This window comes from Myodes glareolus, chromosome 4, assembly GCF_982192425.1.
Source record: "Myodes glareolus chromosome 4, mMyoGla1.1, whole genome shotgun sequence".
NCBI classification, from domain to species: domain Eukaryota; kingdom Metazoa; phylum Chordata; class Mammalia; order Rodentia; family Cricetidae; genus Myodes; species Myodes glareolus.
The window spans coordinates 30,455,948-30,471,806 of NC_142029.1; the positions used below are offsets into that span (position 1 = coordinate 30,455,948).

General features: G+C 42.9%; 1 protein-coding gene across 1 annotated transcript; it reads right to left on the reverse strand.

Moving 5' to 3' along the window:
- Positions 1-2,151: 2,151 nt before the first annotated feature.
- Polr2m (RNA polymerase II subunit M) lies at positions 2,152-10,274 on the reverse strand. Its single transcript, XM_085689321.2, has 4 exons — positions 10,056-10,274; positions 7,221-7,856; positions 4,843-5,047; positions 2,152-3,240 (listed from the first exon to the last, which is right to left on the reverse strand). Exons 1-4 carry the CDS (start codon positions 10,166-10,168, stop codon positions 3,097-3,099), a joined length of 1,098 nt encoding a protein of 365 aa, XP_085545447.1. The 5' UTR covers positions 10,169-10,274; the 3' UTR covers positions 2,152-3,096.
- Positions 10,275-15,859: the final 5,585 nt, after the last annotated feature.

Genomic DNA, 15,859 nt, shown 5'->3' on the forward strand with positions numbered 1-15,859 from the left:
ATGCAGATACATAGGGAGGGCTGGGAACAGCTTTTCTGTATCTGCTTTGGTCACAGTTGTTGCTTTATCTACTAAACTGATCGTATTTTATATACTTTTCTGTAGGTTGTATCACAGAACTTAAAGAGAAGGACTTGTTCTACTAAGCATTAATACCAATTAAAGGCATAATGAACAGTTTGAAAATATTAAGGGCCCAGAAAAAAGCTCAAGAAATAAAAAGCACTTTCATAGGACTGTACTATCCCCTGAAAGCAGCCTTAAAAAGCATGGTGGTTTCTAATACTGAACCAATGGTTAAATATTCTGCAAGAACTGACATGTAGCTCTTCCCTCACCCAGTGTCCACAGGTAGCTGAAATCTGATATGGAGCCAACATTGCTTTCACCCCAAGGCTGTACAGACTAAATGAGTTGATATAAGGAAACAAAAATTAAAATTCCTTCCCAGTGAAAAGTTAACTATGAAAAAATGAATAAAGGGACTGGAGAGATGGCTCAGAAGTTAAGACCCCATACTGCTCTTGAAAAGGATGCCAGTTCTACTCCCAACACCCCCAACTGTCTTGAGTTCGAGGCCAGCCTGGTCTATGCAGTGAGTTCCAGGACATTAAGAGCTACATAGTGGGGGGAGGAGGACGACATGGGCATAATACACAACATACAGGAGATGGGAGGGGGATGGGAGAGGGGTAGGGACACCACAATGGGCACACAATGGGAGCAGGGGATGACAAAAAGTTCTTTGAAGCATACAAGCAAAGGAAGACTCCCGGATAAAGCCAAGATAAACATCATAAACTATATTAAAAGGCAAATGGTCCGCTAAAAATAATTGTATGACGAAGGGTGAAAAGTTGGATATTCTTATTCATCAGAACTGAGAAGCCAAGGAAAAGGGGCAAAGTCTTCAAAAGATTGCAAACATATGGATAAAGTCATTCTCAGATCAAGTTCTTCAAAGACGAGCAGTCACTTGCCTAGTAAGCCAGTAACATTAAAAAAATCCACTTCATTCAGAAACATGTATTTTAAATGTAGCCCTTTCCAGTAATTATTGAATTTGCAAATCTCTTTTAAGTATTAACTTTAAATTATGCTTATTTCTAGTAAGACTATAAATAATCTCTGCAGTGAGTAACACACACCAAGATCCTCAAAAACTGACCATTCTCACTTAGAAGCTTCACTTCTAAGCCGTGTCTGAGGGTGCAGACCTGTCACCCCAACTTCCCCAGAGGTGGAAACAGGAGAAAAGCTCAACCCGAGTAACTTGGGGGGACCCTGTCTCAAAAATGAAGTTGGGGGCTCAGAGGTTAAGAGCACTGGCTGCTCTTCCAGAGGTCCTGAGTTCAATTCCCAGAACCCACTGGTAGCTCACAACCATCTATATTAAGATACTGTGCCCTCTTCTGACATGCAGGCACACATGCCAACAGAACACTGTATATAGTAAGTAAATACATTTAATAAATATTTTAAAACTGAAGTCAGCTGAGGCCGGTGATGCACATCAGTGGGGCCTAGGCTCAACCCCAGCGCCACGGGAAACAAGTTCATTTCTAAAAAATGTCTGGGAATAAGCAAGATGTGAGGACCTTTTGAGGTGTTGGTCACATCACCATTCACTGATTATACTATCATCACTTAGTGAAATATGCAATTGTTTAAAAAGCTATGGAGCAGTCATGAAAAGCATTTTGTGGCTGAGATTTGAAACATTTAATACAGGAAAATGTTAGCAAAGCAAAACATACTGAGAATATGCATAAAATGACTGTGTAGAAAAGGAAGTCAAAGAATGAAAACTCAAATATTAGCAGATGGAATGGTCAGCTCACAGGATGGACTCGGTAACTTCATGCATGTGCATGAGCTCTCCTTTTCTCCTTTACCAACCATCCAGAAACGCTAGTTCACTCTAGAGATAAAGAACACCGAACAATCTATTAGTAGTTTAAAAACCACAGATTCTGTCTAGTTCTTACTGCAGCCTTTTCTTAGTGGGAGAGATATGGAAAGTACTTACTTCAGCTAGAAGCACCCACTATGGAACCCTCACATGTGTATCCAACCTAAATGTTTTCCGTCCATTTTCACGTACGAACACAGCTTTTAAAGAAGGAAACTTCAAACAAGTACCACAAACCATTAGCATATGAAGTTGCTCTGATTGGTATTTTATTTCTCTTTTACAGGTTCCACATAATAGACCAAGGTTTCTTGATAACATACTGTTATCTTTGCTGGAGATGATCATATGATCATTTTAAACAACACAAATGTGTACATACATGAGACTGAGGTTTCTGAAGCCTATAAACACCTCTTTGGGTTTAAAAAGGAAGAAAGCAATAGACGACAATTCAATCGAAACTCTCAGAAAACACCAGTTTCCTGACCAAACACGAGCGCCCTGTACATGGACCTATCATCAAAGACAGCAAGGAGCCGGGGGAAGCCAAGAGCAGCTCCCCACACCAGCTCAGAAGACCCTCCCCATCCAGCACCTCCTCAAGGTGCTCCATCTTCATCACAGGAAGATAGCAGTCACCCCAAAAGAAGACAGGAGCAGCAAATAAACATTGTTGTAAAATCTGAGTGTCTTCCACAGTATTTCACACCAGCATCTCAGGAACTCCATGCAAGCATGCGTACCATTCTCTAGATTGTTCCCTTCATTTCTCCAGAAAGGGAACCAGGTCTTCCTAACTGATTTTAGGTGCCTGGGATAACTAAGTATTCACCAGAAGGGATATAAGCAATGCTATTTGATAAGAGTAAGAATAAGGAAAAAGCAGCTATCTTAAAGAAAAGTGTGCTCTACTCACAATAAAATATCAGACCAATGCACAACATACTGCAAAACTGTAATACAATACGGTCAAACACAATGTCAAATATGAAACTGTTCAAGCACATGAAGATCATCTTCGGAAAGACAAGCTGGGTTCTTATTTGTAGCTACCTTTGTGTAACTTTAAAAACTGTTGTCCCTCAACAAGGTCTGACACTGATCTTGATACTTGTTAGGAAGTTTGCTATGAGGCAATGACGGCTCAACAGTCAGGTTCAGAGTTCACCCGGTGCTCATGTTCAGAATTCATCCGAGGACTGGGCATCATCTTCGTCCCTCACTTCTCGGTATCTCCCTGAAGACTCCCCTTCTGGATTGTAGCTCTGCATTTTAATATTCAGCCTCTCAGCTAGTTTCTGTGCTGCGAGCTTTGCCTGCATCTCCTTGAAAAAAAAGAATAAAGCCCAAGTTACATATGTACAGCTTCCCTTACAATATTTCAACATGACCTGGGGAAAAGGAGCATAATTGCCACTGTCTCTGGCAATACAGGAAGTTGACAGCTGTGTCCTGCCAGACACGGGGTGATGTGTCTGAGAGTTGTCAGCCTGCTGCAGTTGCTAGTGACTTCCAATAACAAGCCATGTGCAATTAAAACAGCTGAGAAATCAAATTAGCACTACGGCAGCTAGGAACAGACATATATACTAAGTGCTGCGTACACACTGAACCAGCTGCCTGTTAGAAATCACCAACGTGGTGCCAATGTCTCTATTGGACAAGACTTTCTTCTCTAGATAAATCATGTTTTCTAGGTTTGAAGAGTATACCTCAAAGGCACAAAAAGAGCCAAGACATTAAAGCTGCATGCTGACTGCTCCCTGATAAGTCTTACAGAAACCAACACTCAAGAAGGTCCAGGTAAGTTTCAGACTGGCAGTGGACTTTTCCACGCATAAGGATTACCACCAACTACTGGTAGGCCTCAGGGCTCATCTCTGACTCACCTGATCCCTACACATTCAGGAACGTCAACAACCCCATACCTCAGCCCACAAACATTATGGGTAGGCATAACTGGTATCTACTATACTACTATTCTGTCAAGCCAACCCATTTCAGAAGGGTTTTTAACCTATAAATGTCTCAAGACAGGTATTTAAACTACCCCTAGAGACAAGTCAAAGGCCATTCCTCTAGCCCATAAAGATATCAGTCCATGTCAGCTGAATGTTTAAGAAAAGCCAAGCAGAGTCAAAGCTAGTTTGACTTTAGAAGATGCAGGAACCTGACTAAAATCCAACTAAACAATTCAGGAGCTGGGGGGGGGGAACCCCCGGACACAACGGGACGGACTCTTTCTTTCCCAGAAACTCAGAATGTTATAATCTAACCATAACTAATCTCCACAGTTACTTCTCCCATCCTGCTAATCTGAACACAAACTATATCAGTATTATATATTTTATTTATAGACAAGGTCTCACCATTTATTTGCTGTGTAGACCAGGCTAGCCTCAAATTCAGAGACCTGGCCGCCTTTACCTCCCAGCTGCTGGAATTAAAGTGATAGAACTAACGGTGTGCACCACCACACCTTAATATCCATTTTCAAAACTTCTATGCAAAATACAGTGTTATATAAAACTGAATAAGACCAAAGCAGGAAGGGTCATGAATAATGGTCTCAAGCACCCCACCAGCAGCTGGCAACCCAGCATGATCTCCTGCCCTTCTGGGCTGGCTCCTGCACTGTGGGAGACGGAACTAGAACTGTCTCCCTAGGCAGGTCACTGAGACACTGCCACATGGGAGAGAGGCATATGCTGTCCCAGCAGCAGCAGCAGGTTGATTCAGATCACTCCAATCCTCTCCCTGGGTCTACTGGTGAATTACTACTGAAGTTTCCTATAGTTCTAGCAACTTTGTGACTGAAAACTAGTAGCACATCTCTAAAACCTGATCCTTCTATTCAGCCAGGGTAATTTCTGACTCCTGAAGCAGTAGCCAACACAAACAAGAAAAACCCAAGACTCCAGAACTACCTCGTAAATCTGCTTCTGTTCTTTCTGCAGGGCCAGCGACTCTTCTATGGAGAGCAGCTGTGCAGGCAGGTGGTGGAGCGGAAGGAGGCGCGCTGCTGTGATGTCATCAAGATGCTGCCTAGCTCTGCGTCGCTGCTCTTCTGAGGAAGCAGGAGATTCACCCCTCTGACAATGACTTGGTGAGTCACTCTGTTGTGTGGGTAACCTGAGTAAGGAAAAGCGGGCACAAAGATGGTCTTTATCCCAGGAGTCTACTGTTTCTGTAGGGTAAAGAATGAAGTCTGTCCATGTTCAGTGCTGACAATAGGTGATGTACAGATTCCTGCCTTTCCTCCTCACACCTTACACTCCCCTTCCGCTCACCCAGACAACACTTGTAAAAGAGCTTAATACCCAGTAAAAGGAATATAAAATAGGCACTGACAGACTGACCAGTTCTGAAGGGAGGGTTGGAAGTGAAGGCTAGAAGGACAATTATAGCCCCAGAAATGAGAACCTTCTCCTTCAAAGATGGTGAGGTCAAAGAACCACCGAGGACAGGAGATGGTACAGGGGACAGGGTGGTCATGTATGAGACAGTACTGTCACTATGAACTTCATGAATGTGTAAGTCTCAGAAGGAACTGGCATTCTGCACTGTAAATGAACCTGAGATGTCACTGAACACTCAGGTGGTCCTGTTTTATAGCTAACTGGCCATGAAAATAGGAAGTTCTGCAGAGTCGTGAGCAGATGAGGCAGTCTCTAATATTCAGATAGTACACAAATCAGAAAAAGGAAGGTCAAAGAAACTAGCATAGTGGTTCTCAACCTTCCTAATGCTGCAACCCTTTAATCCTCCTGTGGTGACCCACAACCATAAAATTATTTCATTGCTACTTCATAACTGTAATTTTGCTGTTATGAATCATAATGTAAATATGATATGCAGGATATCTGATGTGACCCCTATCAAAGGGTCATTCGAGCCCCCCCAAAGATGTCATGACCCCCAGATTGAGAACTGCTGCTAGCACACCCTCATCTCACTGTGCACACAAAGCTCCACTCATACACAAGCCCAATGCCATGTATTTGTGGCCAGACGCAGCTTCTCTTGGTCTCTTTTATGCACAGGCTGCCCCTTCACTCTCCGACTCACCAATCTTGGTGGCCCTCGCTGCTCATTCCTCACCTTCCAAGCTATTCCTAGCCACATGACCATGACTGGGCCACCTTACTCTTTGACACCCTGGCCTTCCAATGTGACCTCCTAGGAAGACAGAGTTCTCAGCACAGAAGATGAAACTCCTTCGAGACACCTTTATTTTTCTAGCTAAAAATTAATGTACCAGGACCTGGATTTCTAAACAGAAGAAACCACTGAAGGTTAAAATGATAGTTAGTGGAGTAAGCTTAAAGTCTCTGCAAGAACAAACATGATGTTGGCTTTTGGAAGCTTTCTAAGAAAATGCCAGCCAGGGGACTGGAGAGATGGCTCAGAGGTTAAGAGCACTGACTGCTCTTCCAGAGGTCCTGAGTTCAATTCCCAGCAACCACATGGTGGCTCACAGTCATCTATAATGAGATCTGGTACATGCAGGCATACATGGAAGAAACGCTGTACACATAATAAATAAATAAATAAATAAGTGCCAGCCATGTTCCCCCTTTGTGTCTGACACCACCTATGTATGTCAAGAAGGGCAGTTACCCTGTATAGTTGGCCTAAATGCTACAAACACAATTCCTTTCTCCTCAAAAAAACTCTTGTTTTTTTCTCAGAAACATAGCTTAAATGCAAGATTTTTCTCCCCCATTTCCACCAAATCTATTTTTAGTTAATTTTTAAAAACATCCTTTTAGCTTCCCTTCCCTGGAAACTACTATCATCTAGTTTAACATTTCTCCCAAATCTGGAAACCTTGAGTGGCCCTCTAGAACCCGGCCTCTTTAAGAAGATCTTTACGTCACCCTGCCCCACAGCTCTGCTGTCTACTTGTAGTGAACACGTTTCGTTTGGTTTTGGTTTTGCTGGTGAGGGGCCCATTAGTTCCTGCAATTGCTTCTCTCAGCTTACAACGCAATTGAGGGGGAGCTGGATACTAGCAAATGGTACTGAAAAAAGCCATGATCCATCTGCCCTCCCACTGTGTTTATTATGAAACACTGGCTAAGTATCTTGATACACACTATTCCCCATCTGCTTTTTAAAACCCTGTTAATAACTTGCCTTCAAAACTAACATTTTCCCAAAAACAGTTCTGTAGTAGAGCCACGCTGATTTATTTTCACAGTATGTTCACTCCTGCTTACGCTTCTCACATCACACACATAACATTCCTAAACTCACAGCACACACACAACATTCTCAGAGCAAGCCTGTTCCTGACACTTACACATTGGTCTTAAACTTATGAGGAGGGGGTACTGGGTTTTTGGCTCGCATTTCTAGCACTTCCATGTAATGAGGCCTCTTAGGAGTCTCACTCTGGAGTCCTGGCACGTTCTCAGTGCTGGTGTTTCCTTCTGAGGGCTTACTCTGGTCTGCAATTGTGATCTTTTGCAACTTAGTGATAAAGAGACTGTCAATGCCACTGGAAATGTCTTCCACTTGACTTGAAACAGGGCGTTGGGGGAGATGTTCGTTAACTTCGGATGAGGGTGCCCTGGCTTTGCCGCCGGGAGCTACACCCGGGTTCACTGTGCAGCCAGCCTCCAAAGCCTCTTCATTGCCTTTGGGAGTGAGATGTGCAGGTCCTTGTGTTTCTGAGGTTGTTCTGGATGATTTGTCTACAGAGGAACAGTCAGGAACTAATGATGAAGTATCAAGCATCAGGTCAGAATTCTGGGCCTTGTCTACGTCGGTATCAACTCTTGTGGCTGTTTGTTGCCTTAGCTTACAGTCTACACTAACAGGATGAAACAGTTCACTTCTCGCTCTAACCTCTTCGTGTTCTGCAATGGCAGCTTTCAGTTTGGCGATGGTGTCCGAGATCTTTTTACCTTTGTCGGGCAATTTGCAAATGAATTTTCTGTCAAATGCAAAAAAGAAACCAACACGTATGCATTAGAGCCATGTTTTTAACCATGAAAACATAGTATTTAAAAGACAAAATGTAATCCTCGAAGAAAAGACAGGAGGGACCAAACAGATAAAATTGTTCTTATGCGCCCCCCATCAAGGGAGTGCTTTGAATGGGTAATTATTTCATCAAATCAGAATTTCAGAAATAAAAGTTTTATCTTCCTAAGCTAAAATCTGAAATTCTTCAAGCCCAGACATCGACTGCCCCATGGAAAGTTTCACACCTGACCACATGATAAGATGCAGCCAAAACCCAAGCTATAAAGAACACAATACAAAACTACCTGAAGGCACATATAAGAAACAACTGAAATTCATCTCTGCACACTCACACATTGATTCTGAGCCCCCTAAAAATATGAAATTCTGGTCTTAAACATTTAGGAAAACAGTCAACCAGTACAATAAAAATAAAGACCAGTGGTTTAAAAAAAAAAAAAGATCTCTGAACCCTAATGAGGCTGAAGAATGGCTCTTTTGGGTCAAAGGCACTGTTTGCCATTTCTGTCGGGAAAGGTGAGTACATCAGGTTTCCCAGAAGTCACATAATGGGATGACATCACTATCTTACAGAGGAAGATGGACTTGCATGTTTTGTGTTTGAAAGACTGCTTAGTTGTTTCTGATAAATAGGTAATATTCTAGATTCAGTATACATAAACAGGAGCCCTTAGGGATGCCCAGTAACTCATAAAGAATCTAAAACTGAGCCTGGCAGTGGTGGCTCATGCCTTTAATCCCAGCACTCAGGAGGCAGAGGCAGGCAAATCTCTAAGCTCAAGGCCAGGCTGGGCCAGAGCGAGTTCCAGGACAGGTTCCAAAGCTACACAGAGAAACACTGTCTCAAAAACACAAAACACACACACAAAAACAACAAACAAACAAAAAGAATTTTAAAATGTCCCATTATTAACAGGGCAGTGGTGGCACATGCCTTTAATCCCAGCACTCTGGAGGCAGAGGCAGGTGGATCTTTGTGAGTTCGAGGCCAGCCTGGTTTATAAGAGCTGGTTCCAGGACAGCCTCCAAAGCTACAGAGAAACCCTGTCTCGAAAAACCACACACACACACACACACACACACACAAAAGGTCCCATGATCAAAAGGTAAATTTACTGAATTTATTGCTAATATAAACATCCCATCTACCTGTCTCGAGTAGAAACCCATTCTGCAAAGAGCTCCTTGCGCTCAGTGAAATTCCCTTTTCTGGTTCTTTTCTTTGGTTACATAACAAATGGAGACCTCTTAGGTCCTCTATTCATCGGCGTACCACACATTCATTCATACATTACATTTTCAACGGTATCAATGCCTCTCTGCACTTTAGGGTCCTCTGCTTTTGCAGCCTTCTCCCCTTAGAGCCTGGCACCCATTTTTCAGGGTTTCATCAGTTGGCTTTTAACTAAACGTTTGCCATCCCCCAATTAAATAGACCCGAAATAAAAAATTAACCTTGAATCTATTCCTCTCTTCCAATTTTCTCATTATCCTTGCGGCTCCCCAGAAACTTCAACCACCTGTTAACTATGAACACATATTTATCTCCAAATTATTCCACCAATACTTAGTTTTCCCAGTCCCTCGGCTGCCTTCATAGCTCCCTTCCCCCCTTGCTGAAAATCTCTCGGAAAATATCCTTTTGGTGTCTTCTGCCTCTTATTACTTCAATTCCTTTCCAGAACAAAGCTGCCTTTCCCAAAAAAAAAAAAAAATCAGCTATCGTCATCTACCCGTTTTCGGGGGAACGAAACTTTCCAGGCCTAATTAGCCACTCTTTACAGCTCGTCCTCCCCATCTCCTTTGGTTTGGGAATGTGTAGGACTCTAGATGGAGAAGGAGGAATCAACACGTTCTGGCCAAGAGGATTTGGTACCCAGACTCTCTCAAAGCCGTTGTGGGAACACGGAATCAAGCAGGCACTGCAGCCTAGTGAGGGCCAGGCAGCATGGTGGCGCGCCGCGCGCAGCACGGGCCTGGCCAGGAGGCCTGAGCACGCAAGGTCACCTTCGCCCGAAAGGCCGCAGTGGGGAGCGAGGGGCTGGCCTTGGATCCCGACCCCCGAGGGCCTAGTCCTTGATCCCCCCCCCCCCATCCCGGTCGCCGGCATCCCCAACCCCCCGCCTTCCCCCGAGCCACCGCTTACTCGTTGCGCAAAAGTCTCTCCTGGCGCCTCAACCTCTCCCGCAGCTCCGCCGAACTCCGCTGCCCCAAGTCCTCGGGAGCTGGGGGCTCGAAGCCGCGGGGCAGCGAGAACATTGTGCACGGGCTGCGGCTGGCGCGGCGGGCAGGGTTCCGCGGCGGGGCCCACGGCGGGCGCAGGCTCCGCGGCCGGCGGCGACTCTGGTGCGCGAGCGGGAGTCGCCATTTTCCCGGAAGAGCGCGGCTTCTTCGAGCCGAACGGAGTTTTCTGGAAATGCCGGAAATGGACAGAGCCAGGAACAGGGGGCGCCCGAGGAAGCGCGCAGGGGCGGAAGTTACATCACCGCAGACTGGGGTTTGGCGGGCTTTCGCTGGGTGTGTGTCTTTTGCTTTCCTGGCTTTTCCACTGCGCTTTGAGAAAGTATGGGACTCCCACTTCAAAGACCTACTGACTCACTTCTAATAAGTAAAATATGGCAGAAATAATAGAGTATCGCATCTAAAATTAAGCAATACAATTTTTGGACAAACATTTCGCAGGGATTCCTGAATGAACAATAACCACAGTAAAAATAAATGACGGGGGTTGTAGAGATGGCTCAGTAGTTAAGAGTGCAAAGTGTTCTTGCAGAGGACCAGAACTTGGGTACCAGCACCCCTGTTGAGTAGCTCACAATTGCCTTTAACTCCCCCGTGGAGCATCTCACAACCTCTGACTTCTGCAGGCACCTGGTTCGTATGTACACACATGCACACACACAATCTAAACTTAATAAAATAAATCTTTAAAAAGTAATGAATGACCAATATAACTAGCCAGAATAAAATGCATATTATAAACATAATATAGCTAGGCATGGTGGTGCACGCCTATAATCCCAGCACTTGGGAGGCAGGGGCAGGGTTATCTCTGTGAGTTCAAGACCAGCCTGATCTACACAGTGAATTCGAGGCTACATAATGAGACCCTGTTTCAAACAAAACAACAAGATTTGGTTATTTGGCCAAGTCAGACCATCAGAAATTAGAAAGATTGACCATGTTAACTGTTAGAAAAAAATGAAGAACTGAGATTCTTATAGACTGCTAATGTTCTGAAGGGACTTGCAAAGAACTTTTCTGGAAAATAGTTTGATAATTTCTGAGTCTGGATTTATTAATGTTTAGTGTAATGGTCTTGAGGTTCATCTATGCCAATTCTTCTTTATATTACTAAGTAGTATTGCACGGTGGGAGTTTGTTTATGCTGAAGGATATTTGAATTGTTTTCAGTTATTAATGGTCATAAATCACTGCCAATATTTTTGTATAGGTGTTCATGTCAACATAAACTTTCATTTTTCATAAGCACAGGCTTATTAGGCCATATTATCGAAGGGGACAGGAAGAAAGAGCAGCTCCATTCTGTTGCCTGAGAAGTCCCTCTAATCTTTTAAGGACTTTAACTCAGGCCAAATCAGGGTTTGTAGCTTTAATGCAGAAAATATTCAGGACTATAAGGAAAGAAAGACAAGGGAATGAGTGAACAAGAGTACATGCTTTATTTCAGAAAAACCTCCAGAGAGCTTAGTGCCTACTTATAAGCTGGCTAGTCACAGGGCAGACAAGAAGAAAGCAGGGCAGGAGCAAGGAGAAAACAGAGAAGGGACAAGGAGTGAAAAAATTGAAATACAAGGAGGAGGACAGAGCTACTCCTAAAGTCTGGAGATTTTCATTGTTGCTATAATGGAGAAAGCAGGCAGAGGGAAGAGTTCAGGCTGAACATGAACATGGCCAGCAGACTAAATTGGACCATAAGAGGAAAGAGGGGGAGGGAGAACAAGGGAGACAGCCCAGGCCAAGAGACCAAGAGAGCGGTATAGGCAAAATGGTTGAGCTCTATAGAGACAAGACTGGGGGAAGGGAAGCAGAAGCCCAGTCCCTGTGAGGGAGAGGTGTGTATGGTGGGGGCAGGAGGGAGAGGGAGAAGTGGGGGACACGACAGTGAGAAGTGTTTAGTGAGACTTTTTCAGGGTTTAAGATCTAACATTACAGTCTTTTGTTGATGATAAAGAACAAATTAATCTCTTCTATAACTACTTCCTGCTGAAATTGGGGCATCGTTTTGGGAGTCCAGGAAGGTTGGAATGATGACCAAAGGATGCCTGGGTTCTGTGAGACCACCTGGGGCTAGGGAAGAATAGGTGGCTTGGGAGCCATCTAGGATGCAGGGGCTCAAGGGGTCAGAAATTCCATCAGAAGGATCTAGGATTTGCTCATTTGGAGCAGTTTACAGTCTTCAGCTGATTGAAAATCTCTGGAACAGATATTGTCTCAGGACAAAAGGTAAAGAGTTTAGGGAAAAATTTGGGGTATATATTTGAAACTTCCATGTCTACAGTCCTGCTAGTTAAAAGAGGGAAGTTCCAAGACCAGGGAAGAGAGATCCCTCCCTCAGGAATAGGCAAGTGGGGAAATTTAGCAGTACTTATCTGAGTCTGTTTGATCTACAAAAGATGGGTCCAAGTTGACTTCATGAAGCTTACGTGATTTTTTTTTAAGTTTACAGAAAGAGATAAAAGTTTTAGAGATATTAGTATTACCATTATTTGTAATCTGCACTGAAATCCACATTGTAGAAAAAGCAATGAACTCAAGTCTTTGAGTCATAGTAAAAGCTTAGGGACTCAAAACTGATCCTGGGTTAAAACATTAACACTCTTTCTGGAAGGCTAAATTATATAAATTAGACAGAGATGGTTTTACCAACATTGAGAAGTACTTTTAACTTGTATTATCAGAATTCCATTGATTAATATTAAAACTCTGAACTTTTGAAGATTTAGCATAATAATAGCATAGAGACAAAAAGAAATCTGAAATATTTTAAAATTTGTTTCGTGAGCTTATTTCTTTCAGAGTGAAGAATGTCAGTAAAATAAACTGTCTTTTGCAGCTGGAGACCTAGTAGCTCTACAGATGTGAGGCTTGGTTTTACGTGTGAAATTAACTAAGAAGGCAAATGTAGCCTTGGGGAAGGAGCTGGTGTGTTTGTTTTTAAATTGAAAAAGCTACAGTTAGCCTAGCTGTCAATATCATCAGAGAACTAAGAAAGATGTTATAAAAAATAAAATATATTATAAATTTTGATATACATAATAAATTGTATACAATTATATAATACTATGGTAATTATATTGGATATAATTAATTATATCCATATATATATAGTTACAATATAAATTTCTGTTACTGGGCAGTTACCCTAGGCTTCTGTGGTCACTATGGTGTCACTGGGAGCAGTGGTCATCTTTGACTGTCATTCAGGACAACACTAACTCTTTAGCTGTTGCACAGGACAGCATTGACCTTCAGCTGCCAGACTCAGAAGGATTAAGAGACTTTCCTGTGAAGAAGGAACCTGGGAAAACTGACCTCACTTTGACAAGGCAGAGTATGGCAGTCAACCCAACAGTGTCCACAGTTTGGGCAGAGCCCTGGTGGCAGGTGAGGCATGAGGCAGTTTTTCCCAGTGGTTAGCATTATCACAATTCAGGTGGAGTCTCTATGCCCCATCATCTTCTTTGGAGACCTTAGGATTGCTGTTAGGAGCTGGCATTCCTGTTTATCATTGAAAGCTTTTTTTCATAAACAATTTAAAGGCCATATTCAGCAGATCGCTGAAGAATTTGAGGACCATAATCTATTAGGTGCACCTGAGTTAAATAAGCTTCGTTTTTAGTTACTTGTTTTAGACTTAACCTTGAAAACACATAGAGGAAGCTAAATAAAGCTTGTCTTCAAATGAATCATGTAATAGTTTATAAGTTAGTAGTTTTTATAAGATTAGGATTTTATGGCTTTATCCCTACTAAGCTTCTGCCTTTAAAAATGTTGAGTTGAAGATTTAATTGAAGAGCCTTTAGTATCAAAATAAAACTTTAAACCATAAATGCAGTCCATAGCGAGACTGGGAGCTTTACTTTTCTGATTCTAATGTTGTTTCTCATCTACAATTTCTAGAAGCCTGGTGTCGAACACAGTTAGCAAAGATATAAGTAGTTAGATGTGCAGCTTTAAATTGGCTTTTGTTAATTTGAGTAGACCTTGATAACCTTAGGAATTTATAAACCTTGATTGTATTTAATAACCTTAATCCAAGATATTTTGGAGACCTGCTGCTGTCTCCTCAGTCTAGAACGGAAATACAACGATAAGCAGAGAGCTCACTGGGACTAAGAAGTTTTAGTTGCTTTATGCCATGTGGTCACCTGAATCAAGATGGTTATACAGTCACATGGCATGTACCCTTTAACCTTAGTAAAGATGGCTGCCAGCCACATGGTTTCTTTTATCCTGATGAAGTCATCAGGCGAGATGGAGATAAGTCACATGGTTGCTATTTTAAAACATCTGTTTTCCTGAGCAAGAGTTGAATTCAAGTTACATATATATATAGTATATTCTAAACAGAAGTTGAATCACATATATAGTATGTTGTAGCAAATTAAAATTACCTATGTATATAAAGGTTTTTAATTATAAGCCTTTTTGTTATAAGTTTTAAGCCAATTTTCATTACAGATTTTACAGATTATTTAGCCACACCCAATGAACTTACAAATCTTATACAATAGTCTTAAAAGATTTCTTGAGAGCAGAGAGAAATCATAGAGATTAAAAAAAATTTCAAGAGTTGAAAACCCTTAGAGATAGGAGATTTTAGGGTCATTTGCTTGTGCAGTGATGGGAGTTGTTACAATCTGCAAGAATTTGGAACTCAAGTCTGCCGTCTTTGGCCCATTGAGCTCTACTGAAGCCAAGCCATTCGCAGTAAGACAGTGAGACTTTAATAAAACCTCTGAGTCTGAAAAAGGAATTGAGTCCAAGGAGAAAGGAGGAAGGGTTGTGGAAACAAACTCTGCCATGGAGAGTTCCAGTAGCCTCCAAGAGGGAGCTGAATATCAGTGAGCAGTGTAAACAAGAGCGATAAGTGAGGACAAGCAAGTATCCTGCCCAAGAGAGGGTTCCAGTATTGTAGAGGCCACAAGGGCATGGAGAAGCTGCAGGCTTAGTAAATAGAGAGGTTGCCCAAGTGGTGAGGCCCTGCAGGGTATGGTGGAGCCAGAAGCCAGAGAGAGAGAGAGAGAGAGAGAGCTAGAGAACTAGGTGATGGGTGTCCCAGAGGGCACAGCAGTGAGTCAGGGACACAGAGAGATGCCCAGGTGATGGACATCCCAGAGGGTGTAGCAGGCTCCAGGAGCCAGAGAAAGGACACTTATGAAGTAGGCAAAAAGAGACAGATAGAGTGGGCAGAGGCAAGAAGCCACTGAAGAGGTAGACTCTAGAATTTGGAATCAAATGTGGGGGTGGCAGAAGCCAGCAGAAACAAATGATTTACACATACCTTAGGAGAATCAAATCCACAGTGCGGTTTGGAGAGGCCGATTCCCTTGGAAGGAAGCTCATTTATTACCCCCCCACCCTGCCCCATGGTTTCAGCACCAGATAAATGAAAAAAAAAGTAGAAGAAGGAAGACATAGCTACTTCTAAAGTCTGGAGATTTTCGTTGTTGATATAAGGGAGAAACAGGCAGAAGGGAGAATCCAAGCTAAATTGCACCTGGAGGGGGGGTGTGGAAGAGCAAGAGAGGAGCCACTGACCAAGGTAGATAGCCCAGGCCAAGAGACCAGGAGAGCAATGTAGGCAAAATGGCTGAGCTCTATAGAGATCAGTGAAATCAATTACCTGGCGTGAGTGAGAAGGAAATACAGAACCCACAACAAACCCACTTAGGAGTTTATGGATGTGTGTGTGCAGGACTAGTG